General features: G+C 41.6%; 2 protein-coding genes across 7 annotated transcripts in view; both read left to right on the top strand.

Annotated features, from left to right (window-relative positions):
• Positions 1-25,983, top strand: part of RAPGEF6 (Rap guanine nucleotide exchange factor 6) — a 118,142-nt gene that overhangs the window by 11,183 nt on the left and 80,976 nt on the right. For 4 of the 6 annotated variants that reach the window (XM_051794000.1, XM_051793999.1, XM_051794002.1 and 1 more), the window contains exons 2-5: positions 13,355-13,425; positions 14,042-14,098; positions 15,014-15,097; positions 24,912-24,981. In XM_051794000.1, coding sequence (XP_051649960.1) covers positions 13,355-13,425; positions 14,042-14,098; positions 15,014-15,097; positions 24,912-24,981 — 282 coding nt within the window. Of the gene's footprint in view, positions 1-13,223; positions 13,257-13,354; positions 13,426-14,041; positions 14,099-15,013; positions 15,098-22,753; positions 23,813-24,911; positions 24,982-25,983 lie in introns of those variants that run through there. The other 2 variants (XM_051794003.1, XM_051794004.1) reach the window with 2 other exon arrangements.
• MEIKIN (meiotic kinetochore factor) overlaps positions 1-25,983 on the top strand; it is a 144,919-nt gene that overhangs the window by 103,186 nt on the left and 15,750 nt on the right. The window lies entirely within an intron of this gene.

Raw genomic sequence — 25,983 nt, 5'->3', positions numbered from 1 at the left:
AAAAGGTGAGCCCAGTGCCTTGTTACTGATCTTGCAATAGGAACTCCTTGGGGATATTAGAATAGTGAAGAAGGGCCAGAAAAGGGTGTGGAAGGAGGTGGGAGAGAACTGCAAGTACACTTGGCATTCAGAAAAGTTGCCAAATGGAAAAAAAATACATTTCTTTTCTGCTTTTGTTCTCTAAAACTGCAAAGGGTGGAGGGCAGGCAGTCAAGATGTGTAGGTGTTAAATTCCTCACAGAAACAGTATTAAAGCTGCAAAACACTGTAGTGAATTAAAAAAAAAAGTAATAAAAAAAATTAATAATTTACAAAAGAAAATCTCTTCAGGTGGTATACCCAACCTGTTTTTATATAAGCTTCAGAGAGGAATTCTTCTGTAATGTTTAGTGTGACAAAACCATTTCCTGTATCACTTTGTGTAAGGACAGCTGGGCATCTGCCTACAGTGAAAATAAATAGTAAGAGAGTAATAGTCTTAACGAACTCGTGTGTGTGTCTGTGTAAGAGGAAACTGCGGTGGCAGTGCCCAGGTTTTGCCCACTTGTTGCCAGTGCCAGTTCTGAGGGGTGGAAGGAAGGCAGGCAAACATCTGTCAGCAGTGGTTTGCTGTCCCTGCACACTGCTGTTGGAAGCTCTCATCCCACGCTGTGCTGTTTGCTCCATGGCAGAGCCCTGCCTGAGAACCCTCGGACACAGCCGGCTCCTGCTCCCACCAGGAGTGGAAAGGGTGGAGACTGGCAGTCTGCAGGTGGAATTGAGGCCCTTGGCACTGGAAGGTGGCTTCTGGTGGCCTTGGCAGTCGCAAAGAGGCTGCAAACTTCTTAGGACCATTCTGGATAAACTTCCAGGTTGCAGCGTTTCTTCCCACTGTGCCAAGCACATGCAAAATTGAGTTTTCATTGAGGAGAGTATTGAGAACAGCTCGATAAAGGCTGTCCAGAGCTCTGGTGCCCTTCCCTGTCAGAGGCCTGACCTTTCCATAAAAGAGTTCTGCTCGTACTGGTATTGCCAAGCCATTTCTAAAACTAGGAGGTCTTCTTGTTTCAATGGCCTCGGGCTCAAAATATAGAGGGTTTTCCTTTGTTTGATGAAACTGTGATACACCCTTCTTCCTCTTTTGATGATTTCAGTACAGTATTTTGGAAATACCCTGAGTTCAGGGAAGCATGCACAAATTAGCATTCTGCATCTGGTTTCTCGAGGTTCCTTAGCTCTGCTAATTATTGGTTAGCTTCTAGCATGTCAAGAGTGTAGCAAATTCTTGACAAATAGAACAAAAATAACTGCCTTAAGGGATTCTCTCTTTGTAATCTTTTTGTGCCTGATTAAAGCATTGACATTTAAGCAGTCTGTCCTTCAAAGAATGGTTAATAATGAACCTTGAGTGTTGGCCCTCTTGGTCTGGAGGGAGGGAGTTCTTGGAGTGGTGTGTTGTGTTGCAGGCATAGACAATTTGGCCTTTTGGCCAAGTAATGAATTCCTAGAAAGAGAGAGTTCCAGAGCTGTTGTAAGGATTTTCACCTTGGCAATCTGCATGTGAAGGAGCTGGAGAGTGAGGTCTGCCTTTGTAACCTGTATTGTGGATTTAGCATTGAAAGGTGATGGAGTTGCTTCTGTTACACATCAATTTTGGGAGCTTTATTACACTCTGTCACAGAGGGTTGTGCTTGCCAGTGGCCACTAGATATTGTGGGTTATCCATGGATGGTATTCTACTTGAATCTGATTTACTTGATGCTACTTGATTTTCAGGGTTCTTTGTAGCATGTCCAGCCTATGGTTGGCTGTATTGGTTTGGCCGAGTAAAATTGTTCTTTCCGATTGTTGCAGAAGGAGTTTCTGTTCCTGTTTCCCATTTGAAGTAGGAAGGAAACTGGGAGTCCTATGTTAGGCTGCTGACCTCCTGTCAGATGCATTTATTACTTCCATTTGTGTTGGGTGGTGAGGCTTCCTTCAGCAAACTCCTCCAGGGATGGAAGTCACAGGGGACGTACAAGATGCTTGGCAGAGTCTTCTGGTTCTTCTGAACTGACCTGTACAGGGGCAAAGGGGCATCATCCAGCTGCTGTGATCATTAGGAAAGACCTCTTCTCTTCGTGTCTGTGCCAGCCTGCCATGCCAGCCTGACTCCTGAGCCTTTTTTGGCTGGATTGCACAGCTCAGGAGAGGAAACTTTGCTCAGTTCTGTTTCCCCGCTGTACACATGAGCTAAAAGGAGGGGTTATGGGGAACAGCAGACCTGCAGTTAACAGGTCTGTAAGTAACAGTAACACAGCTGAGCACAACCTCGGTTTTAAGAAAAGCCAAGAATCTCCCTTGCACTGAGTTTAGGTCTCAAATCCAGCAAATCTGGCTGGGTAGAATTTGGAGGTCGCGGACTTCAGTGTTTAGAGTGGCATTGCTTTGATTTTTCCCATGCTACAGTTGAACATGTTTTGTAGAACCATTTTTTTTATGTGAGATACAATTATGTAACTCTTGCAGTTGTGAATGTTTATGTAATAAAGCAAGAATCTTTAGATAACAGGCTTTCCACTCCTCTGACACTGGGACAGAGTGCACCTGGCAAGTCCTGCAGTGGGCCAGCTGCCTGAGTGAGAGGCTGAGACACACTAAATGCACAGCTTTTCCACAGAACACACAGCAGACATCTAGTTTTCAGTGTTATTGTGCAGAATGTCTGAACTGTAATACTGGATCCTTCTGCTCCTCCTGGGGAGGGGGCTGGGGTGTAGAGTGTGTGTTCTCTGTGTCTGTACTCACAGGCGTGACTGTCCAGAGATCATGGTGGTGTAATATTTATTGCAGCATTCTCCTGCTGGGTCCAGACTTTACCTTTCATCACCCTGTGAACTGATGAGTCAAAAGTCTGCATTTTAATTTAAGGCATTGCATTGCTGCTTATAAAGCCAACTTTGATGCTTAGATTAGGTTTAGTATTAACAGGTTGAGGTTTTTTTTTTCCCCATCTTCAGTGAATAATGGTGGTCTTGCTCTCTTAAAACAGAAGTCTTCCTTGATTTGCTTAAAAGTGGGTATGTTATACCTCCATAGAGGCTGTGGTGGCTAATGCTGGAAGAGTGAGAGGCTGGAGGGTTCTCTGGTGAGTCGTGTTACAAATTAGTGTTGATCGTGGTTTCCTAGGAATGAGAAAGGTGAGATGGGCTTGTTTTGGGTTTGTATTCAAAGGTAATTGTAGCCTCTAAAGATTTTGGTCACTTGTTTGTTGTTCCTCCGAATGCTGAAGTTGTTAATTTTCTCAATTAGAATTATTCCCTTTGTAACATCACACATCAGTGATCAGTGTAATGAATAGGGAAGTGCACAGGTATCTCTCTCTGCCATTTATTTGGTTTGATTTCAAACTCGAGACCTGTTAACCAAGCTAGATGAGTATGTATGTGTGTATATAACTCCTCAGTTTGGATCTGTAAGCTCCTTTGTGGTTTATGGCACAGGTGCTGTTGAGAAACACAAAAGATGATGGCAGAGCATGAATTGTCAGAGTTTTGCTGTGGTGATTTGTGTTCAGATGTTGCAGTGAGGTCAGTCTGGCTGATTTCTTTGCTGCCAGCAAAGATGTGAAGAGCTGCTGATGTCACTCTTGTGTTTGGTGAGGGATGGAAGTGTTTGCCATCCCATGGATACAGGTGTACCCAGGCCTGTTAGCCTTCCTCAGCACGTGAGGGGTGTTCTAACCCTTGTGGCACTGGTAGAGCTTAATTGTGGGAATCTGAGTTGAGATAACTTGGAGTCCTCTAGGGGATGTTGCCTCCCGTGGATACAGTAACTTTCCTGGATTGCTCTATTTCCTGGTGCTTTCCTAATACCAGGATGCAGGAGGAATTACTGGTGAACATATTGCTGCTGTCCTCTGCAGGAATTCCTTCATAGTTCATAATGACACTGTTATGGGAATAAAATAGCTGGAGCTTGATTTTTTTTTTTTCTTTTTTTTTCCTGCAGTGGTTTTATTGAAAACGATTGTAGAAGAGCTTTACATTTGTGTGATATTTTATTCTCCAATTATAATCTCATCATTCTCTTAATATTTTACTGATGCACTAAAACCATTTTTAGGTACTTGGTAGAGCTGTATTCCTCTCCATTACCTAGATACTGAGTGGGTGACTTAAGTTACAATATTTATAAATATCTCATTTGTTTTGCTTTCAGTATTATTTATTTAGCAGGACTTTATTCCAGACAGACATGATCTTCGCTTGCTTGAATTCACAAAGAAATAAGAAATTATACACTGCAAAATCCTAAATGTGCCATTATAAAAATAACAATATTCTTATCTATTTGTATAAAATTCTGACAACCAATATGATGGAAGAAAGCTGCAGTCAAGTGTTATTGTTGTGTCTGTCAGTCCTTCTTTGCTTGAGATAACTGTTGTTGTGTGGGACCTCGACAGTAACATTCACTTGCTGCAGAGGTACATTGGGCAAAGCAGAATGAGAATGTGGAACTCTTGACAACGGAGTGTTTGTGTGTTACACATGAAACAGCAGTTCCTGGTCCAAGAGGCAGGAAAGAGCACAAGAACTAGAGCCTTTCCTACAGTAAGAGCAAAGTCATGTGTGGGTAACAACTGGGATGTTTAACATTTCTCAGTCCCACACAGACACACTCCCAAGTTGTCATTACAGATAAGCAGAAAACTGACCTTTGGATTTCATCTCTCAGCTCCAGGTTTCTGAACCAAATTTCTAATTTAATAAGAATGTACCCTTTTTTTCTGAACGTTACAGTGTTCTGACCTTTCCTATCACAATTCCTTCTTTTCTTGAAAGGAAATTTCAGATGTTGGTACCTTCCTCTGAAAAGAGCAGGGAGTTTCTTTGTGAATCAGGCAAGATGATTTTTTTGGAGTTATGGCCAAAAAGTTCAAGGTGAAATATTGTTATTTGATGGGTGCTTGTCCTCTGGGTGGGAGGTTGGTCATTCTGACAAGTGTTCAGCAGCGTGACTAGCAAAGTGTTGACTGTCCTGGAAGCCTGAAATTGCCTGTTTTGCTTGCTGATTTTGGGCAATTTTTCAAGAGCCTGGGTAAGGAGGCTGCTTTTACAGTCTGTGTTACTGAGAAATGTTTGTTATAAGGTCCTGCTCTTTGATAGAGATTAATTTTGGATGTCGTGAGCTTCTCATCCTGTTAAACTCCAGGAACTCAGGGATTTTGAGTCAGCTTGATTTTGGTGTTTTCTATCATCAGCATATAAGTCTGAAAGATATTTTAAAATTCAGTAATGAGTGTCTGGGAACTTCAGGGTAATATTTTACTTGAAGAGTCTTTTTCATAGCTCTGCTTTTGTTCTGAACCATGATAAGGCCAGAATTGTGCTTCAGATATTCAAAACTCCTCAGAAGCTGCCTGCTTTGAAGCAGTGACATCTGATGTTCCTGTCTCTCCAGTTCAGGGCCCTTGGAATTTCACTCTGCAAAATCAGCTTTTCCAAAGGAAGTTTTTTCTCTGGCGAAGTCAGGGTCCCAGAAATGCTGAGTCCGTGTGATGGAACAGCAGTAAAAATACAAAATTTCCCTTCCCTCATTCCTTTAAATGTTTTTCTTTCTACCAAAGTCTTATATCAACATAGTCCAGGGTTCTGGGGTGGAAGGTGTTTATCTGTATTGGGTGTGGGGAGCGACTGGTGAGTAGAGAAACTTTTTGTTTTGTTTTCATGCAGAAAGACTTTGGGTTTTAATATTACTTTTAGAAGAATGCCACTGAATGGAGATACTTTCAGTCCATCAATAAACTGTCATAGTAGTTCTAGAGTCTCTGTTTTTAAAGATTGAGCTTTTCCAAATTTTATTAAGCATACTTTGATTGTTATAAGTCTGTGTCTGTAGCCCTATGTGCATGTGAGGAGGAAATATTAGAAAATAAGATAAAAATCCAAGTGTGCAAATGTTACTTCTTACTGTCTGCAGAAACAAAAGCCAGATTTTAGTTTCCTGTTTGTGGCTGTACTGTTATTAACTGCTGCTGTCAATTGGAATTACTTCCTGGATGCACAAAAGAGTAAAATGAAGTCCCTTTTTCTCTCTTTTCTCCTGTATAATAACCAGATTGACATTTCCTCATTTGGAAAAACCAGTATCTGTGATCTGTATGAGTAAATGTAAAGTTTAGAGCTTAGGGAGGAGCCCTGTATCATGGTCATGGTGTGATCCATAGTTGGCTAATGGACATAGGCACCAGGAGGTTGTGGACATATGAAAGACTGTAAATCTAAGAATTCAAGTTCTTGGTCATTTGAAACTGTTCAACCTCTTTATGGAATATGTACTGTTTTTTCTGAATAATGGAATATGGCTCTGAAGTAGCTGAACTGGTTTATTTTATACAAATGTTACTGGGTGCAGTCTCAGGCAGTGATTTAAGATCATGCAAGAGTTTGCTGGTGTGTTCTGTGAAAGGTTCTTTAATTAGGCTTTTTGAATTGGTGGAATTCCCTACATGGGATGGAGTGGCTCCATTCCTTCTGAGTGCTGCTTAAACTATGTTGTTCTCTGTAAGGTACTTTGTTAAAATCTTTTGAGAGCATTTTCATTCATCTGACTGACTAATCCATCCTTTCTCTTCCCTAATAGTGCCTCAGTGCTCATATTTATTTTTTAGTTTTATTTTTTAAATGGCCTCCAGCTAAATAGGAGGCTACTTTAAAGGGAACTGTTACTCTAAGTAGAGGAGCCCTGAGCTGATGTTCTTTTGCATCACTTGCATTTTTATTGAAGTCAAATGTTTATGCCACTGTACAGGGAGAGTAAATAAGAAAGAGGACTTGCTGTCTAGTTCATCTCATGAACTTCCTTTTAGTTTAGGGACTGTATATCCTGCTACACATGTTTAGATGTATTTTGCTGCTCCTCCCACAAGTTTTGGGGTGGCTGAGGGGGTGTGTGTATCACTTGGCTTCGGGTGTGTAGGGGGGGTTTCATGAACCAGCATCCCTGTGGTTGGTGAATTTGCTGTGTAGGTATCTGAATATCTGAATGTGTAAAACGTGGGTCAGAGAACTTCAGCGTGTTTTTCTGTATTTTTATTTCTGGTATTACAGTATCAGGAAAGAATTTGGGAGTACTATTTTTACAATTGGCCGTAAACAGAGACTAAAGGAAACAAGGCACAGATTCCAGCCTTCGATGAAGCAACAGGAAGGGAAGCAATGAAAACCATAAACTGTGCTGAGTAACATTTCCTCTCTTCTGCTACACTCCCCAAGGGTGACAAAGTCTTTATTGAGCCTGACAGAATTCCCAATAAAAGCTGCATTCAATCTGTATGAAGAACCTGCTGAATCACTGAGAAGCAAGTAATGGCAGCGGGCTGGAGGAGAGCCTCCCACTTACAGCTTGCACAACCTGTGCCCCAAGAATCACCTCTGTTTGCTTTGCTGAAATCTAGGCACCTTTAAAGAACAACTTTAATACAGACAAATTCAGACACTGTCCAGGAGCCTGTTAAAATGCAGGAGTTAAAACTCCTGATACCAAGTGAGTTCTTGGTTCTGGTGGAGTTTGTTTCCAGCCCTCTTTCTGCTCAGAGCATGGAAGAGGAAGAAGCAGCTCTCTAACATACAAACAGGGAGGCTGTGGCAGCTTTCAGTGTGGCTTCCTTCCCTGGAAGGTTTCCTACCCCATGGTATTTTGAACGGCAGTGGAATTTGGGAAGCTGTTACCATATGGCTTAACTGTTGTTTCAAAGGCAGAAATGTGTGTCTGCTTCTTTTAAAGTATATTGTCTGTGATATGGCTGAATCTGTAGCAGATCTTTAGAAGATACTAACATTTTTTGTTTGCTCTGAAGCCTATAAAATATGCATCCTGGCAACTGCCCTACCTCAGGAAAGGTACGGATGCAGAGTCCTTTGTGCTTCTGTAGGAGCAGTTCCTGTGTGTGACCCAGGGAATCCTGGGTGGCTTGGCAGCCCACGTGGGCTGGGCGTGGGGAGCCTCGAGTGAGCCAAGCATCTGCTCTTGCAACAGGAATTTAATGTGTTTGGGGTGGATTGAGAGACAGGTTTTGTGCAGCTCCCTGGGACAGGTTTGCATGTGAGAGCAATCGCTCTGGAACTTGCTGACGCAGCTGGTTTGAACTGTGGCTTTGAAGTGGTGCTGTGGTGCAGGTTTCTGCTCTTTTCTCATTCCCTGAGCAAAACTCTGGACTGAATAATACCTGCCAGTCTGTGCTCTTTGAGCCCCCTGGTTTCAGGCTCAGGGTGGATCCGGGATGGCTCACTGGGACGTGGGATCTGGGAGCATCCCTGAGTCCTGGCCCCTCTGCAGGGAGCAGCTGTCCCACAGTCCTGGCCAGGGCTGGATGCAGCTGTCTGGGGACTGGGCTGCCTCTCCCCACGGCACGAAGGACACAACGTGACAGGCAGTGCTGAAGGAGTCCGTGGGGATTTATGGCTTCCTCAGCGTCCCCGATACCTCAGTGCAATTGCTGAGGTTGCCTCTGTGAGATTTATCAGAATGTGCTACTATGAGGTCATTTCAGAACAATTTATTGTCCTTAGAAATAGACCAGATTTCCTGTTTAGTGTTTTAACATAATAATGTGTTGCTGGAACACCTGACTGGGGTCATATCAAGTAAAGCATTAGTTTTTCAGTTTGTGTTTATTGAGGGCAAAGCTGTCTGTGATTCAGTCATTCTGTCTTTTTTCCAGAGCATCACACTGCTTTTTGCCCCCTTTTAACACTGCAGGGGAATTTGTCTTGGACCTTAATGTGGACTTACAGCTTTATGGATGCAGCTCATGTGAATTACCGTTGTGCTGACAGGAGCTGTTGTTGGTTGGAAAACTTTGTGGTCAGAACTCCATGTTCACAACCACCATTGTTCCATCAGAGTCCTAATTCTGAGCTTTGTAAAGCTGCCTCTTGGATTAAAGGTGAGGAATTGGGAGAGAAGAGAGTGAAGCATAAGGAAATGATACAAACTCACAAATTTTGCTCATCACTTGTGTTTCTGCACTATGGTGCTTGTTCAGAAGCATCTTGGTCCTGTCCAGATCTGTCCAGATCTTGGTCATACTTTAAAAAGCTGCTGATAAAGAAACTAAGGATGACCACCACTTCCCCCAGCAGCTTTGAGGCTGGATTATATTCTCGTGATGACTTTTTTAGCTGACTGTGCTTATTTCTTTATTTTAAAAAGTTACATCTTAACAACTAAGAAATTAATATTTCGCTATCCTTGTAAAAAATAGTAGCAAATTAAGTGCTTTGGGATAAATGGGGGATGGTGGTAGTTAGCTGGTTTGCTTTTGTGTGATGAGTTGATGCTACTGGGGCTTCTTTTATTTTCCCATCTTATGGTACTGCTATGAGTTAGCATCTGGGAGGGAAAATGAGAAGTGGTCTGGGTGTTCAGGTGGCTCACTGTGAACTATATTGGGATGAGTATGTTATCATAAAAGAATATATATTTAGATAACATGATGTCGTTACTAAAATCTCTGTGTTTTTACACCACCTTTGGTTTAGCAGCTGGTTAAGCTTTTTGCCAGAAGGATATGTGTGTTGGGGATGATAAAAGCTGGTGCTGAGGCTGCTGGTGGCCACACTTCCCTCGTGCCGCGTTTGGAGATAACGGTGCCGTCCCAGAGCCATCCCTTGGTTTCTGCTCTGCTGCTGAAACACAGGCTGGCTTATACAGTGTGTTCTGTCACAGGAGGAGTTTGAAGACTCAGATGTCCTCTGCTTTTTAAATGTGTCTGCTCATGAACTCTGTGCTGTGAGAACTGGAGGCAAAGGCAATCAGCCGTCCCGGGCAGCTCGGCGCAGAATTGCTGCGGTCACAGTCTTCTTGTTTCCTCTCTGTAGTTAGAAAATCTCCCTTTGAGCAAGATTAACAACTGCCCCGTCCCCTCTACTCTTTGCACAGTTCCCTACTTTCCCTTGAGTCTCTGTAGCTGCAGTTTTAGCTATTTGGATAGAAAATGCGAATTTCTCTGTAAATAACCGAGTCAAGGTAGTTTTCTGTCAAAGATTGAAGAATCAGTGTGGGCACAGCATTTGCAGGTAGATCTTGTGCTTTACTTTCAGGTACTGTTTCAGGTGATGAAAAGCTCTGAAAAGAAAGATTACAAAATAAAATCATACTGACCTTGGTCCTTAGTTTAGAGCATGTGGAGAAATTGCTTTTCATCAATAAGCACGTTTCGGTTGGGTTTTGATGGAAGTAAAGAGATTATAAGGAAGGATATGGAAAGGGGCTATAAAATTCCAGCAAGTGCTTTGTGTTCTGCTGTTGTTGCCCTTTGGCATCGTCCTTTAATAGCATTTTTCATAGTGGGTATCCAAACGTATCTGTGAAACTGATCTCTGCCCTTTGCACTGTGGTTATGTGCTTGTCTGCTGTTTATAACTGCGGCGGGGACAGAAATCCCTTTTTAAAACTGAGACCGAAAATAGGATTAGGAGCTGTTACAAACCTCGAGTTAGAGAAATGAATGCTTGCAGCTCTGGTGGAGGAGGGTTTCTGGGAGCGTGGTGCAGCCTCTGTCCACGAGGTGGCCACAGCCCCTGCCCATCACCAGCCACCCTCCTATTAATTGATGTTCCTCGCTGGCAAAAATGCAGAATGAGACTCTAAATGTAGCATGTCAAACATAATTTCAGTGCTACTATAAGCACTTGTTCTGAGGGAGTAATGGAGAAAACTTCACAAAGTATAACTGATAGGAAATTTTCATTTTATTGGGAAAAACTGGGATATATATACACCATATGTACTGTACCCTCCCTTGTCGGACTTTGAAGTGGCTTGTGAGGGAGAGAAGGAATTCTACCTGGCTGTATCTATTTAAACAAGCAAATTACTTCACTGAGACATGTAAAATATTTTGGATGGGTATGTTTGATGCTCTGGTGTAAAGAGGCATTTTGCAGCCCTTCCCAGGGGATCACTGAGTTAGCTCTTGTGCTCAGGGGCACCCAAAATCACCTGCTCTGCACAACTGGGAGAGGGGCTCACTTGAAGAGTCAGTTATTCTTAGGGAAAGTGTTACAGATCCTGGTTTAAAAACACTTACAGAAACTGCTGCATGAGTAGCCAGTGTGCTTGGCTTGTTGACGTGTCCCCTGGCTGGGCAGTGACCAGGATGGGGTTTATTACATTTATCAAGGTTAGAGCAGTAACAGCCGATAGTGTGAGTTAAATGCCTTCTGCTGGCTGAGGGAATAGGAACCTTTGCCTCCCCTTTGCTGTGCTCTGGCTCAGCTGCTCTCTCTGCTGCTGCTCGTCTCGACAGCCAAAGTCAGAGCCGTGGGATGCTTTCCAGACATGAATCCCTTTAAGCAAATGTTTATCTCTTTCATTTACCAACTGTTTATTCATCAAGCTCCTCAGTGGGTCAGCACAGCCCTCCTGTGTCTGCAGGTGGAGTGCCCATGCCCAGTGCTGGCACTGTGTTTTAGGGAGTTCCAGAGAATAATTCTAAAGTCAGGATGTGGTCGTTTTTCATATGTACAATTTAAAAACTTTGTGATTAGACATGAACATAAGCTTTTGTTCTGCTTACAGTTTTCTGTGACTCATGACTACAGAACTGCTTATCTAAAATATATTTTAAAGACCTTCTGTTATATCCTAATCTCTGTTATGTAAAAAAAAATACTGGAAAACTTATATAGGCATAATGAGTTATGAGGACTGAAAAATTCAGCTTTAATTTTAATACCAAATACTGATTCCTTCCTGACTGCCCAACTTCAACAGGACTTGTGAGTATCCTTCTTTTGGCCTGGGAGAGGGGGGCCTCCAGGTGGAGGAGGAAGAATGTGGGACACAGGGATTTTATTTCAGTTCTTCCATAGAGTCTATAACTCCTAAGTTTTATTAACTACTAAGGCAGTGTATGGTCTGAGGATACAGTTGCTGCATTCCTGTGCCTGATGCTTTCAGGTGGGGAAGGTGAGGCAGTTCCCTGCTTGGAAACAGGGAAAGCTCAGTAATGGAGCTGGTGGGACACCTGAAATGACCCTTTGGCTGCCAAGTGCCCACCTCTGACAAGCTGTGGTGTGTTTGGAGTCTGATTCATAGCTGGTGTTCCCAGATTTCACTAATAAAATCAAGTTTGTGGCAACTCAGAGTCGGAGGATTAGAATGAGATTGGACTGTGTGAGAAATGAGTGCTTTATAAATGTGTTACACATTCAGGCCTTCTGTTTAATTTTCATGGGGTTTGGTAATGACATTTAAAAAAATAAATCAGAGTTTTATTGGTTTTACAGGGCCTGCAATTACGTCTGACCTTTCGTTTGGTATAACAGTCCATATCCGTTATATTGCTAAACAAGGACTATTAAGCCAAAGAACTTTTCTGAAGTAAATCCATTGTAAATTCTGAGGCCAGCGTTCATATTGATTTATCTTTTGTAAACACTGGATAAATGCAGCACTTGAAAATTCAGAACATACTTTCCAAGGCCAGGCTGGAGAGGCTGCTCTGTGGTGCATAATGATTGTGTTGTGCGTGTGTTGGACGCTCCCAGCCCACCTGTTCAGGACAGTAAATTCGGTGATGAATGGCCCCAGTGAGCTGTTCCCCAGCATGTGGTCTGCACCATCAGCACAGATATTTCTGTGACTGAGGACGATTCTGTCTAGTGAGAAGTTTAAACAGCTGTATCTCCTAATTGCAGCTTCTATGTAAAGCCCTGTTTTTAAAGTGAAATAATCTTCGTGTTTTAATATTTTTGTTTCTGTGGTTGGTGCTGGATGGCACTGACGTGATGCTCAGTCATGGTGGCAGGAGGTGGGAGACCTCTAAAACTTCATTGTCTTCTTGTTTGCTAAACAGTATTTTGGAGTAATTTATGATGCTGCCCTTTGGACAGGGATTGGGCTGAGTAAGAGGCAGTAGGATGAAAAGGTGGTTCTCTGCACTGTACATGGTGGCTACACTGCATGGTTTAGGTTTTTGCTGGGGTTCTTTGCCACTAGGAAATTAATTTTGCAAAATTCCCTCTTTGAAGAGGTGTTAGAAGGTTTCAACAGTTTTTGTCCTTGGATGAACAGGACTGCCCCTTTTGGCTTATTCCACATGTTGTTTGCTGCTGTTTCCAGTCATGTAAATATTTTCAGAGATATTTTTAATAAATCTTTTTTTTATCAGGTGAGTGTTTATGCATCAGTTGGATTTCACTCTTTTCACTTTCACAGCTTGAGTGTGGACAGGGTTCTTCAAGTCTGTGTGTTCCCTCACCTGTCTCTAGAATTATGTCTCATAGGTCTGTGTAACTTACTGCAGGACCTGAAAAGTAATGCTGAGTGATTAGATGCTGTGAATGAAGTTGGTCATGTTTGTTCTTTTTTTCTCTCTCTTTAGGACTTAAACACTATCTATTCTTTCCTTCATGGACTGGACATACTCTCGCATTTCAGGGAGCATCAGCTGAGGTGAGTACTCCACAACTAGAGTTGTTTAGCACTGTGTATCTCTGACTTTATTTTTGTGGAGATGAGCAGAGCTTTTGTCTGCCTGCACTGGGAGGTGGCAGAGCATTGGCCAAGCCCATTGCTGAGTGCAGTCACTGCAGTAACATGGCATGGAATCCAAACTAATTAGCCTTTCTAAGAAGGAAGGCAGAGCTTACTGCCATTTGCCTACAAAGGACTGTGCAGACAGTGCCCTCTCTTAACTCCTGATTACAAAAGCTTTTTAATGCTTCAGACATTCGGATGATCTCAGAATCCATAAAATGGAAGGCCAACAAAGCATAAAAAGTGCGTTGGAAGTATTTTAGTTCCTTCAGCTCTGTTGCTATGGGTAATTCCAGTGTGTGGGAGTGATTTAAACACTTAGAGAACATGCTGTATATTATCTGTTTGGATAATGAAGAACACCGTAATAATTTGAATTTTCTGGTTAAGCACATCTTTTCTTTAGGACAAAAAAAATTGTTGAATTCGAGGTCTTAGAGCTTTAAAGTGGTTCTACTGAAATATGGTGATTAATGGCTCATGATCTTTGGGGAGTAAAATTGAAATTAAACTTCTCTTCCTCCTCCCTCAGAATAATGTCATCGAGTGCCCGCTATGAGAGGTACAAGGGCAACCAAGTCCTCTTTTGGTGAGTACACAGCACTTGTTGGAGTTCTTCAGCAGAAGTGTGAGCAGAAGCACTGTTTTGCATGTTTTAATACATGATTTGCTTTTTCAGCCATTGCTAATAAAAGCCTTTACAGCATTTCAGCTTGGTTAAAGGCTTTGGCAGGAGGTGTTTGTAGGAGCAGTGTTGGCATCTGAGGGGTGCCCATGAGGTGTCTGTGTGTGACTGTGGCACCAGGAAGGCACAGGCAGGGTCCCCCCCAAGCTGGTGGGAGCCGTGGTGACACTCAGTAGGTGGCACTGTGTCCCTGGAGCTGGCACTGCCTGCATCCTGCACGGGAGAGGGATGGAGCTCCAGCACCACCTCTAAGTTGCAAGAATTAGGATTTGAGCTCAGAGTTCTCTTTGGGTTCCTACTGGGAGGCAAATATATTTTTGTTTTCCTTGTATTTTAGCATTGCTTGTGGTATATTTACCCTCTCACAGCTAATCCTAGCTTTCTGTATAAGGCACAGCTTCCAGCACACCTGAGTCTAAATGAGACACCACCTGCTATTTGGGGTGGTGGGTCTGTGTGACACACACCTGCTCCAGTGCCAAGTCTGTATGTGTGTTTAGGAATTGTGGGCTGTCCTGTATTTCTAGCTTTATGTATACTTTCACTGGAATAAAATGTTTTCATTGAAAATTAATAACTCCATTTTAATAAAATAAAATTTTAAGCTGACTTAAATGTCAAATTGTAAAGTACAAGAAACATTCTGGATGTAGATGTTTTAAAAAAACATCTTGGTAGCATCCAGTTCAAGTGCTCAGGTTCTTACCTATCAAACTGCTACAGGGGTAAATCAGTATTTTACTACAGTGATATTTTGGATAATATATTTCTGAGGTGTTGTGAGAAGAAAGTAGATATCAATGATTTCTTTTCTTACAGCTCAGAAACTATTGCAAGATGCTGGTATATCCTACTTTCTGGATCCGTGCTCATGAAGGATTCCATGTTTTTACCACCTTGCAGGTATGTGAAGTTGTTATTATTTAAGATAAGGCAAGGTGTGCTTTTTTTTTTTTTTAATAAATGCATTCTATATGTTGGTGTTACTGTAAATTTTTAACAATATTTTTTTCATTATTTTGTTTTTCTAAAGTTCAGTAGTGGCTCTTAGAATAATTGCTGCTGTGTGACTGTTTTTAGAGTTTCCTGTGTCAGAAATGACTGCAGATCACATGGCTTCTGCCTTTTGGCTGGAGGCTGTGTTTAATGGCATATATGATTTTTTTGTGAAGCAAGAAGAGCCCAGCAGCACTGGTTAGGGAGAGCATATGCCAGGAATCTGAGTGCACCTCGGGGCTGAGGCACAGGGCACGTTGGGAAATGCTTTCACTGGAGCACATTATTTGACTTGAGCTGGACTTGCTCAAGTAATACCCTGAGTACCCAGAGTAATACTCTGCTTGACCTTGTGCATCACTCAGAAATTTTATTTCTCTGTCTTTCACTTGACTCAGCATGAGCTGCCCGTGTTAACAGCCTTAATGCCAACTCCAGCTCCAGTACATTTCCATAGGCTTAAATTCCGTGGTGAGCACTGATAAGAACGTTCAGGACTCCATTTTTCAGCTGAGTTCTCTGTTAGCTATAGGCTGGATGTTAAACTCTTAATGCTCCTTGAGTGACTGAAGTTCCTGGAGTGAAGTTGTCCAGAAGAATCTGTGGCTGCCCCATCCCTGGAAGTGTCCAAGGCCAGGTTGGACAGGGCTTGGAGCAACCTGGGATAGTGGGAGGTGTCCCTGCCCATGGCTGGTGATTGGAACTAGAGGAGCTTTAAGGTTTCTTCCAACCCAAACCATACTATGATGAGTCTGTGATAAGTTCAGGAGTACCAGAAGGGAGGACATTGCAAGCTGATATTTGCATAAAACCTCTCTAAAATCATTGCTTTGCCAAACTTAGAATTTATAACCACCATTAAGATTTCTTTTGCCTTAAAAAAAAGACAAAATAGATCTGTTATAGCTAATTCACAAGATTACAACTAGTTTTATTATGGATAATGAGGAAAAATAGCTGCTAGATGGTGAAAGGGTCACAGAGTTCTGTTAGATGGAGCTGCTGGCAGGTTGCAGCTTACGTGATTCCTGGGGTGTACTGTCCCTGTAGGTGGTGAGATCACGTGGAAAGGAAGGGAATGCACTCCTGCTGGATATCCAGGGTATTCAGATCACTTCCATTTCATTTGAATGATGTTTTTTTTTTTTCTTCAGTACAGTGGGATAAACTTCAGCTGCTTTCCCTGGTCTGAATATCTCATCTATCACATCTGTAGTTGAGGGAGTCACCAGTCACTTACAGGCTAACTTCCTATGAAACAGTGGCTTAGATAAGTTAGTAGTGTTCTTTCATAATTGTGATTAGCAGCATTTTCATTACATTTAAAGTAATGCTTAATGTCATGCTTTTTGTCCCCAACCAAGTTCCTGAGCATGTGAGTCATTCTGAAAGGAGGTTTGCATACATATCTATAAGAAAACACAGTATTGCCTTAATTCTCATTGCCTCAGGTATTCCAGAGCTATTCCTTGTCACAGGAAACAAAGATAACTTGCTGCCATACTCTCTCTGCCTAATGAGCATATAATCTTGTAAGATACTAGTGAAATAAACTTTAGGGAAGAGTATTTTGGGGGGGATTTATCTGCTTTATCTGTGCTTTTTAATTTTCACAGTAGGAAAGTGGCAGACAAGCATAGGGAATGAAAAGAAAACCACACCTGAAGTGTTCTGAGACTGCTGAAGGGAATGGAGACATCCCTCCAGCCTCTTGGGTTTCTGGTAGGATTGGTGCTGCCCAGACACTGGCATCAGATAAAGCTCATCTGTTTGACTTGTTAAATATGGTATAAATGTGTCTGCTTGTGAGCAGAGGTTGGAGATGGGTGTGTTCTGCACAGGAGTGATGCAGGAGACTGTGATGGCTTTGAGATGGCCAGGGGGTAAATGAATGAGGACCAAAATAGAATCCTTAATGGGAGGAAGGTGATAACTACTGATGGTGAGAATTTAGGCTTTAATCTGGAGACCTCCTAGAGCTCTGAAAAGGTTAAGAGCCAGGTTTGAATAATTGCCATTCTGGAAGAACTGGATGGATGGAGGCAGATCCTAGGCAGCAAATGGATTCTGGTTTGAAACTCAGTTTGTGTACTTCATAACACCCCCACTCCCCAGTTTCCTCTTTGTCCTGTTGCTGATTTCAACTTCGTATTTGTCCTCTGGAACATTTGACAAACACTTTGTTTGAAGAACTCTGGGCTCTCTGTGCTTGAGAAGGGCTTTTTCATTGCCTTGGATGAATTTGTATTCAAGTTGTAGTTCAGAAGTTGGTTTAAAAAGTGGAGGAGTAAATCTTGCACCCAGGTACAGTAAATCTATTCAACGTGCTGACACTGATGCTCGTGATGAGAAAAGCCCTGTAAGGTTTTTAAGGTAAGAAGCAGGTCAGTCAGTAATACCAGGTACAAAGATGGCATAACCTTGATTGCCCTGTTGCCTGGAGAATGGATTTGTCAATAGATTGGGCATGGGAGGACAAGAATTTACCTCTAACAAGAAAGAGGTGGCTGGAATAAAAGAACAGGATTGATGGATTCATGGAAGGAAAACCGTGTCAGCAAGTCAAAGAGGTTTTGTGTTAACCTTGCTTGTTAATGAAGATAATTCATGTGAACAGGATATTTGAAGGAGATTACTCACAGCAAGATTAGCCATAGGAGATACATCAAGGGCCTGGAGGAACTTCTGAAACCAATTATGTGGCTGACAGCCTCCTACAGCTGGGAGAATTGAACCTCCAAGGGAAAAACACAAACTCTTGAAACATTCAAGATGTAGTCTTACTAAAAACAAATACTCTCTTTTCTAAGCCCTTCCAAAATCTCACAAGTGGAGAAAATTGGAATCATTGTCCTATTCATGTAGAGAGTAGGACACTCCCTAAACACTTCCTTTATTCCAAGTGACCTCATGGCTGTGTTGTGGTATCTGTTCACAAGTGCTGGAGATGCATCAGTGACTCAATAAGCCAGTTCTCTTTCTTTTCTTTAATAAAAGGAGAAGACACAAATGCTTAGATCAAGAAAATTGTCATACTGAAAGAGGAACTCCCAGTTTATCATCGTGAACAGTGGCTTGGATTGAAATTGTTTTAGTTTGTTTTGTGCTAATATTTGCAAATAACAATATTTTACTGTATTTTGAAACTTGCTGTGACTGTTAGTAGTATTTGAATCTGTTCTATGTGAATCCCAGTCCAGTGGCTGTAGTGTGGATAGTGCTTTTCCTCCCTCAGCTCCCAAGGTCTAAACCCAGGTGTGCCAGTCCACTGCTGTCATACAGTAAACTTAATATCTGACAAACTGGCAGTTGCCCATAAGGTTGTGATTTACAGTCACAGAGTAAGAAATTTAAAAATTGCAGAGGTCTCAGGATGATATTCTCTGTTTGCTTCACACTGGAAAGCTCTTCTCAGCTAACTGTTGTGGATTATTTTTCTGCTCTCATGAAGACAGCTTGAGGCTTCCATCCCTGTGCTTATCAAGACTGATAGATTTTATATTCAGCAAAGGATCAAAGCAGTGGTTATTCAGTGCATTTGTGGCTCTGGATGAGGTGATGTTTTCCCTGGGTGTTTCTGTTAAGTGGTGGCTGTGACTTGTAGCGTTGCCTCACAGCCAGTAAGTGAACCAACAACTTGGGAATGCTACCAATAAATGTATTTGTAAAACTAATTAATTCAGAGGGAGTTGTTGGTATTGAAATTCTTCTGGCAGTGCTAGTGCTGGGATGAAAATTCTCTGAGGGAGAAGGGAATGTGGCTGAGAAGAGGCAGGGCACTGGTGAGAGGCTGAGTGTCCTGGTCTCCAAAGTTCAGCTCCTTCTGCTGGAGGTGCTGACCTGGAGTAAGGGCTGGGAAGGTGCAGCAAACTAGGAGTACATCTTTCTTGACATGGAACAGTCTTCTAAGAAAACCAAAAGAATGAAGAAAGACTGTGTTCAGACTTGGCACAACGACATGACCAAATAATCTTGTCTGTTATTTCCAACCCGACCAGTAACTTCCTTTTGCTCTGTTCATAGTTCCTTACAAAAGCTGCCCTTTAGGGGTTTTATGGACTGCAGGGGATGCTGATTGTGCCACAGAAAATTTTTTACTGGCTAAACTAAAAAAAAGTCCAAGAGAAATGAAGTTGGAAGCAAAGGGTCGTGTATGATTTGTTTATAACTAAAATACAGTTTTACTAAGGCTGTCTAATCCCATGGCCTGGAATAGCTGGAAAGCTTCAGAGAAAGTGGTAGGTGAGCCACTGGCTTCCTCAAAGTGTCACTGTGTGCAGAGTATAAAGTAATTAGTACAGAGATCTTGAGCTTGGAGCCTGCAAATTGAGTAGTATGTTACACAGCCTCCAAAATAATTTCCAATTAAAACTTCAGCAGGCTTGAGAGATAAACCTGCTAGATGTTGTTATTAAGAGCTAATGCAGAAATGGGTTTTGATGACTGAGCATTAATTGAAAAGGGTATTTTGCATTCAGCCATGTATCTTGTGGTGTCAGGTTTCCTTTAAACCATTTTCTGATGGAGTTAAGTGTTATAATATTTTTTCTAATGAAGTTACTTTGAAAAGCTCAGGACTTCCAGAGCACATAATGAAAACCCTGCCTCCCATTCCTTATGCAACTCGTCTCTTCCAGGCCCAGGTTTTGCACTTGCCTGGAAAATGTTCTTGCATTGAAGAAATCCATCCAGATTACTGGATGAGCAAGGTCATGGGGTTTGCTTTGCAGTGGCAAAAAGTACAATTTGTCTTCATCTTTCTGTTTCTAAAAGCAGCCTGACAGGCAGTTTTGAGAGACCTGTGTATTCATAAGAACAAAACATCTGCAACCCCTTTGCTTATTCTATTGATAAACTGGTATTTCAGGATCCTGGCCCAGTGCTGGGTGTTCCTGCAGGTAAAGCTCCTGCAGGTAATCACAGATAACTCTTTTATTGACACCAACTTACACAGCCAGGATAATGTTATGATTTTGTAGTTCCTGGAAAGTACAGAACAGAATGTAAAATACCTGACATCCTGCCACTGAAGGCTTTGACGCCCAAAATATCTGAAAATATTGTTTCAGGATGTAGCAGAATATTGTAAATTTGAAGATGCCTGCTAATTAGTGTTGAGGCAAGTAATAAGACATTCAGTCTCAGTCTCCATCTGTTTGTAGGCTGAAAGCTCTTCAGGACAGGCTGTGTTTTTACCTTTAATGTATGTACTGTATTCTGAGTAATGCAGAATGAGAAACTATCAGTATTGGATAACTTGAGCATATTGATATCAAGAAATGTTCAAGTAAAATGTGACAACTATTGCTTAAATTTGTCAGTCTTGAAATTCCAGGTGTATTTCAGCACCAGATACTCAGGTTGTCCAACAGCTGGATATGAAGAATTTTTAAACATTTGTGTTCAGAAAGCTTGTAAGTGCTTGTGCACATCCTGTTTAAAGAGCTGCTTTATTATGTTTAAAATAATGTTACATTGGAGGCTTCTCTAAATAGTTTGCTCAGTAAAAGTAAGGGTTGTTATAACAGCTCCAGTCTGATCCCATGGCATGGACACCCATTAGTGGTTGCTATAGGATATCATGCCAGTTTAACTTACATTCCTTTCTCACATGATGCAACTGCTTAAGCATTTTTAATTATGAGTGGTGGTGAATCAGGAGGAAAACAAGGTTTCTTGCAAATGAGGCATCCATAAATCAAGGATAAACAAAGCTGCCTTTGGTATGTGGAAGACATTTTTTCCCCATGACAGTGTTGCAGGGCAGTGAGCGAATGGCTGAAAATTAATGATGCAGATGTAATAGATGAATATTAAGTTGCAGGAGTGTATAATAAAATTATAAATAAAAAAAATTGTGATGTAGTTTTATAGTACTGACTTTTTCTGGGCTTCCAGCAGTGGGAGGCTATAGAATAATGATGTTAAATTTAAGACTTATTTAAATCACACATATTTTAACAATACCGATTAAATTAATTGGATCATTTAAAATTTTAACAGTTATACCAGTGGTAGTATGCCCTTTGACATAGTTTTTATTGTAAGTAGAGCTTAATTTACATTAGTTTCATGTTTTCTCACACTTTCAGTATTAATTTAAATTTTTAATTGGATTATTTTTCCTGCTCTCTGCTTGAAAGCACTGAAGTGAGTGTAACATGCTGTACCTTAATGAGGCTTTCCTCATTTTTTTTTTTTGTTTGTCTTGCCATGTGACATCAAGAGGACTTGGTGTTTAGGGATGTGGTTGGGAAGGGTGCTGTGATGGTTTGTAAGCAGAGGTGCAGAAGCCCAGCTGGAATGGGCTGCTCAGATCCAACCTGCCCAGGGTGCAAAGCTGGCCCTGGGAAGTGGTCTTTTAGTACTAAAAAATAAGATTGCCCCACCTCTTCCAGAATTAGATGTACTTTCCAGAGCCCTCACCTTTGAAAACCAGCATATTTTAGGTTTGGGTGGGTCTTCAGTGGCTGACTGAAAACCTCCAAGTAATTTGTTGTCACAGAAAGTCCATGTTTACTCTTGTTTCCCAAATGGGTTTTATCTCCTCCCCTTGCAAAACTTTGTTCAACTGAATCCTTTCCATTTCCAATTAATTGGGAATGAACATTTTTCTGAGGCCTGGATTATAACTGGCAGATTAGTGAAGTCTATTGATGTCAGCAAACCTCTTAACTAATAGAGAAGCTAAACATTTGTATTCCAGAGAAAAATATGGAATAAGTCATTAAGAACGTTAAAATCTATGTTTCTAAAACACGTTGCATATGTTAATTAAGAATGTTAAAAATGGGTATTTTTAAGACATAGTGGTGGTTATAGCTGGGGAGAAACCATATGCTGCCTCCTCCTTTGGAAGGAGCTCTGCTGAGGAATAATCGATAAACCATCCATGATGTACTCCAGGAAATAATTAAACTTGACCTATTGACTTGTTAATGTGAGTAGTTTAGGATTAGCAGGGTGGGTTTTGTCTTTGGAACTTAATCCTTTTCCGAGTGTTTGGTTGTTGTAAAGTGCCTGATGGAGCAGAAATGATGGTGCCAAGAGTGTGACCTTTGTTCCAAGCACTCTTCTCTTCCTCCTTAGTGTTTACTGCCATTACTTAATTAGCAAATGCTGCAAGGAGAGCGGAGGGGAGCTGGACAGTTGCTGAATTTCAGGAATGTGTTTATGTAAAGCAAAACAAAAAGGAAAACAACCCTTCCTCAACCTCGAGGAGTTTGATAAACTGTTGTTACATGACAAAACCACTGTGCTTGAACAACCTGCAGCAGGAAATTGGAGCCTTTTCCTAACTACAGGAGACATAGCAATAGTAGCAATAATCTGTTTTGTGATAAAACTGATGATGATTATTTCTGTTTTTAAAAAGCTGCAAAAATTGAAACTTCCAGTTGCACACAATTCCTTTAGAATTTTGGTTTTGGGGGGAAAAAAAAATCTCTTGTATTTAGCTTTCTTTTGTAAGGAATAGACTTGCAACTGTTTGTAACTTTTTTCCTTTTTTTTTTGTTTTTTTTTTTAAATGATCCCATGGCAAAGTTGATTTCACTTTGCTTTTTGGTTTGTGAAGAAATCCTAACATGGAATTTCAGTTCACCTTGAAGTTGGAGCTGACATTAAAAATGACATTTCCGTATTTTCAGAACTGAATTAACTTTTTTATAATAATGAGAGTGGTTCAGCCATTCTTTTTATGTATTGCAAATACACAAGACTGTCATGCCTGGATCACATGCTGTGTGGAAAAAGCATGAAAGAAGGCATGAAAATTTTAGCTCTGAGTTTCTTAGTATAGACGTGTGAAAATGCCAGTTTTCTGTGTGAAACCTGTGCTTCTCTGGTCTGGGTGAGAAAATTTTCGTTGTCGTTTATCACTCCATGACAATCATGTAATTCAAATTTATTTTTTTTTCCTTCAGTAGACCATTAGCAAAATCAAAACTTGACAGTGGAAGCTGCTGTTCCCTTGTTAATCGTAATTCTTTATCCTAATGGGATTACACTGATGATTTGTAGGAATATTCTGATGTAACTTGGGTAACTTCACAGTTTTGTAGAATCACAGAATGGTTTGGGTTGGAAGGGACCTTAAAGACCATCCAGTTCCACCCCCTACCATGGCCAGGGACACCTTCCACCAGCCCAGGTTGCTCCAAGCCCCGTCCAACCTGGCCTTGGACACTCCCAGGGATGGGGCAGCCACAGCTTCTCTGGGCAACCTGTTGCCAGGGCCTCCCCACCCTCGTTGTAGAGAATATCTTCCTAATATCTAAACATTCCCTCCTTCAGCTTTAGTCTAGTTTAGTTCTTTCCCTGTAAGAGCACGTATCCTGCAGAAGTTTGGGAGTGCTCCCCTGACACGCAGTTTATAAGCACGAGTCTTTTAAATGTTTTGTCCAAGGTGGTGTTTCACAGATCTTTGCCATCAAGGTGACCATGGCTCAAATCTTGTGTGACTGGAGTTTCAGATGTACTTTCCAAACATAACCTCACTGAAAGCAGATGGAGCCGACCCACTTTTTAAGGATTTGTCTCCACACTTGTCTGAACTCCTTTCTAATTCACACATTAATCCCTGCTCTGCGTTAACTGACTCTTCGGTTGTCTCACCTGCTGGTAGGTGTTAAAACGTGATTGATGTTGACAGCCCGAGTTTGTAACAGCAGCTACAACTGCTGAACTGCTAATGCAGGGCTCAGTCCAGCCCCCCCTCTGCTCATCACGGGGGCTGTTCCATGGGACACGGGCCTGGCATGGCTTTCCTGTGGGCTCAGGGAGCGGGGGGGTCGAGCAAACCCACCTCAGGCCAGTGGGCCTGGAGTGAGGACAAACTCTCTCAATATGTGCAGCCAAGTATTCTCAATGGCAGGTGCCACTGCAGGCACAGCTGGAGTGAGTTCAGAGGTCACTGGTCTGTGACACACCCCGTGTCCCCCAGCAGTGTCCAGCTCAGCTCTGCTGGCATGGTACCTTCTCCAGAGGTGATTCCCTAAAGCCACCTCTGGTGGTGGGTGTCCTGAAGGAAGGTGTCTATTAAAGCTGATGAGCTGAAGCACATCAGGTTGCCTTTAGCTGCTCTCCTTAGGTGCTGTATTACACTGCCCATCACACTTGGTCATGTTTGTGGTTTTTCACACTTCTTAAAAGAGAGCCCATCACGGTGATACCATCACCTTGTGATGGCACAATAACTCACACAAAGGCAGAGGTCACAAGTTAAGGCCCAATGTTAGACAAGAGATTCTCTGTCCTTCCCTTTCCTGGGAGGATGAAGAGGTGACATGGAGTTGAGGGAACTCTTGTTAAAAATGCTGCGTGTGAAGTAATATTTTGGAGTCCTTGGAATTTACGTATATTTGTTTTTACAAAGCCTATTTAATGTTTAATTAAAATTTACTAATGTTTTCTTCTCAGAACTGAAATGTATTATAAGTGATTTTGACTATCTGTAAGTAATAACGGATTTTACAAAAGAACATTCTTTATATTTAGGCATTACATAGCAGATCATGATGAGCAGTGCTGAATAAATTAAAAAATTATGTTGATGATACTATCTGGTTGGAATTTTTCACACAATAGTTTTCATCAATTTTTTTGTCTTTTTTTTTTTTTTAAACAACGTGCACCATTGCCAATTATTTTGGTTACTGAAAAGGTAAAATAGCTGTTCTTCTCATTCTTTTTTGTTTGCTTTTCCCCCATCCCACTCTAGTTTTGGCAAGCAGTCTGGAGGAAAGCGAGGATGCGAATGTATCATATTGGAGCCTTCAGAAATGATTGTGGTAAGACAGATTTTTTTTCTCATATGTATTTAAATCTATTGCTGGTTTCAGCAAATTCTTTCTCTTTTACAGCAGAAAGCTTATTGTAAAGTATTCTATAAAATTGCAGCAAAATTGCCTTGATTTCAATTATACCTATGGCTGCTCTCGTAACAGCAGTAGCTATGTAAATTTAATCTAGATGGGTAAATGATGATGATGATTAGGTCATTCTTTCTAAAATTATGCTTACTTGAGTTTCAAAAGCCTAACAGTCACGGCTGAGTTGAGCATTCCTGAGTCAGGCAATGACAGCCTTCTATCCTGAATATTTTATTTACACCCCCATCTCCCATTTCATTGCTTTTAGTGGCCATGTCTGGGAGGAAAAGCCTCCTTCCTCCGAGCCTTTGCAGTGCCACACAGTGTGAAGGCTCGTAGGCAGGAGAAGAAACATGAGTGTGCTTAGCCAAGCTTGAAGGATAAAGGTTTTCAGCTTAGTTGTCATCAACCTTAATGCCCAGGGTTCCTTCTGCTTCTTCACAAAACTTATGATACAGCCAGGTGCACATATAGATGATAACACAGAGTGTTGCTTATAGAGAGTAACTCAGTCCTTTCCAGGTTGATGTGCACATGCTGTCAGCAGCTGGAATATTAGGATTGCTTTTCCATAGTGCAGCCTGACACTGTGCCCCAGTACTGTGCCTGGGGACACGGGGAGATCTCTTTTAACTTTCATCTTGGATGTTGTTAATGGAGCTGGAACAAAACTGTTTGTTGTGCTGAGAAGCCACGTGTCTGTTAATCAGTCTCAGATCTCCAGACTGCTATTGATTTGACTGCCTTAGATCTAGATATGGTAACATTAAAACTAATATTTGACAGTGTCTCTTACTCACTGAGTGTGTGAGTATTCAACTTCTGTGAAAAGTTTGTGTCTCACAGTTCAGTCTAGTGGGAGTGTCAGTGGTGTCCTGTAGCAAGTACACTTGCTGTCCTTTGTGCAGTGTCAGTCTGACT

Source organism: Manacus candei, unplaced genomic scaffold, assembly GCF_025592945.1.
Source record: "Manacus candei isolate 608988 ecotype Guabito, Panama unplaced genomic scaffold, ASM2559294v1 h1tg000037l, whole genome shotgun sequence".
In the NCBI taxonomy this organism is placed as follows: domain Eukaryota; kingdom Metazoa; phylum Chordata; class Aves; order Passeriformes; family Pipridae; genus Manacus; species Manacus candei.
This window is presented reverse-complemented; position numbering and strand designations above follow the sequence as displayed.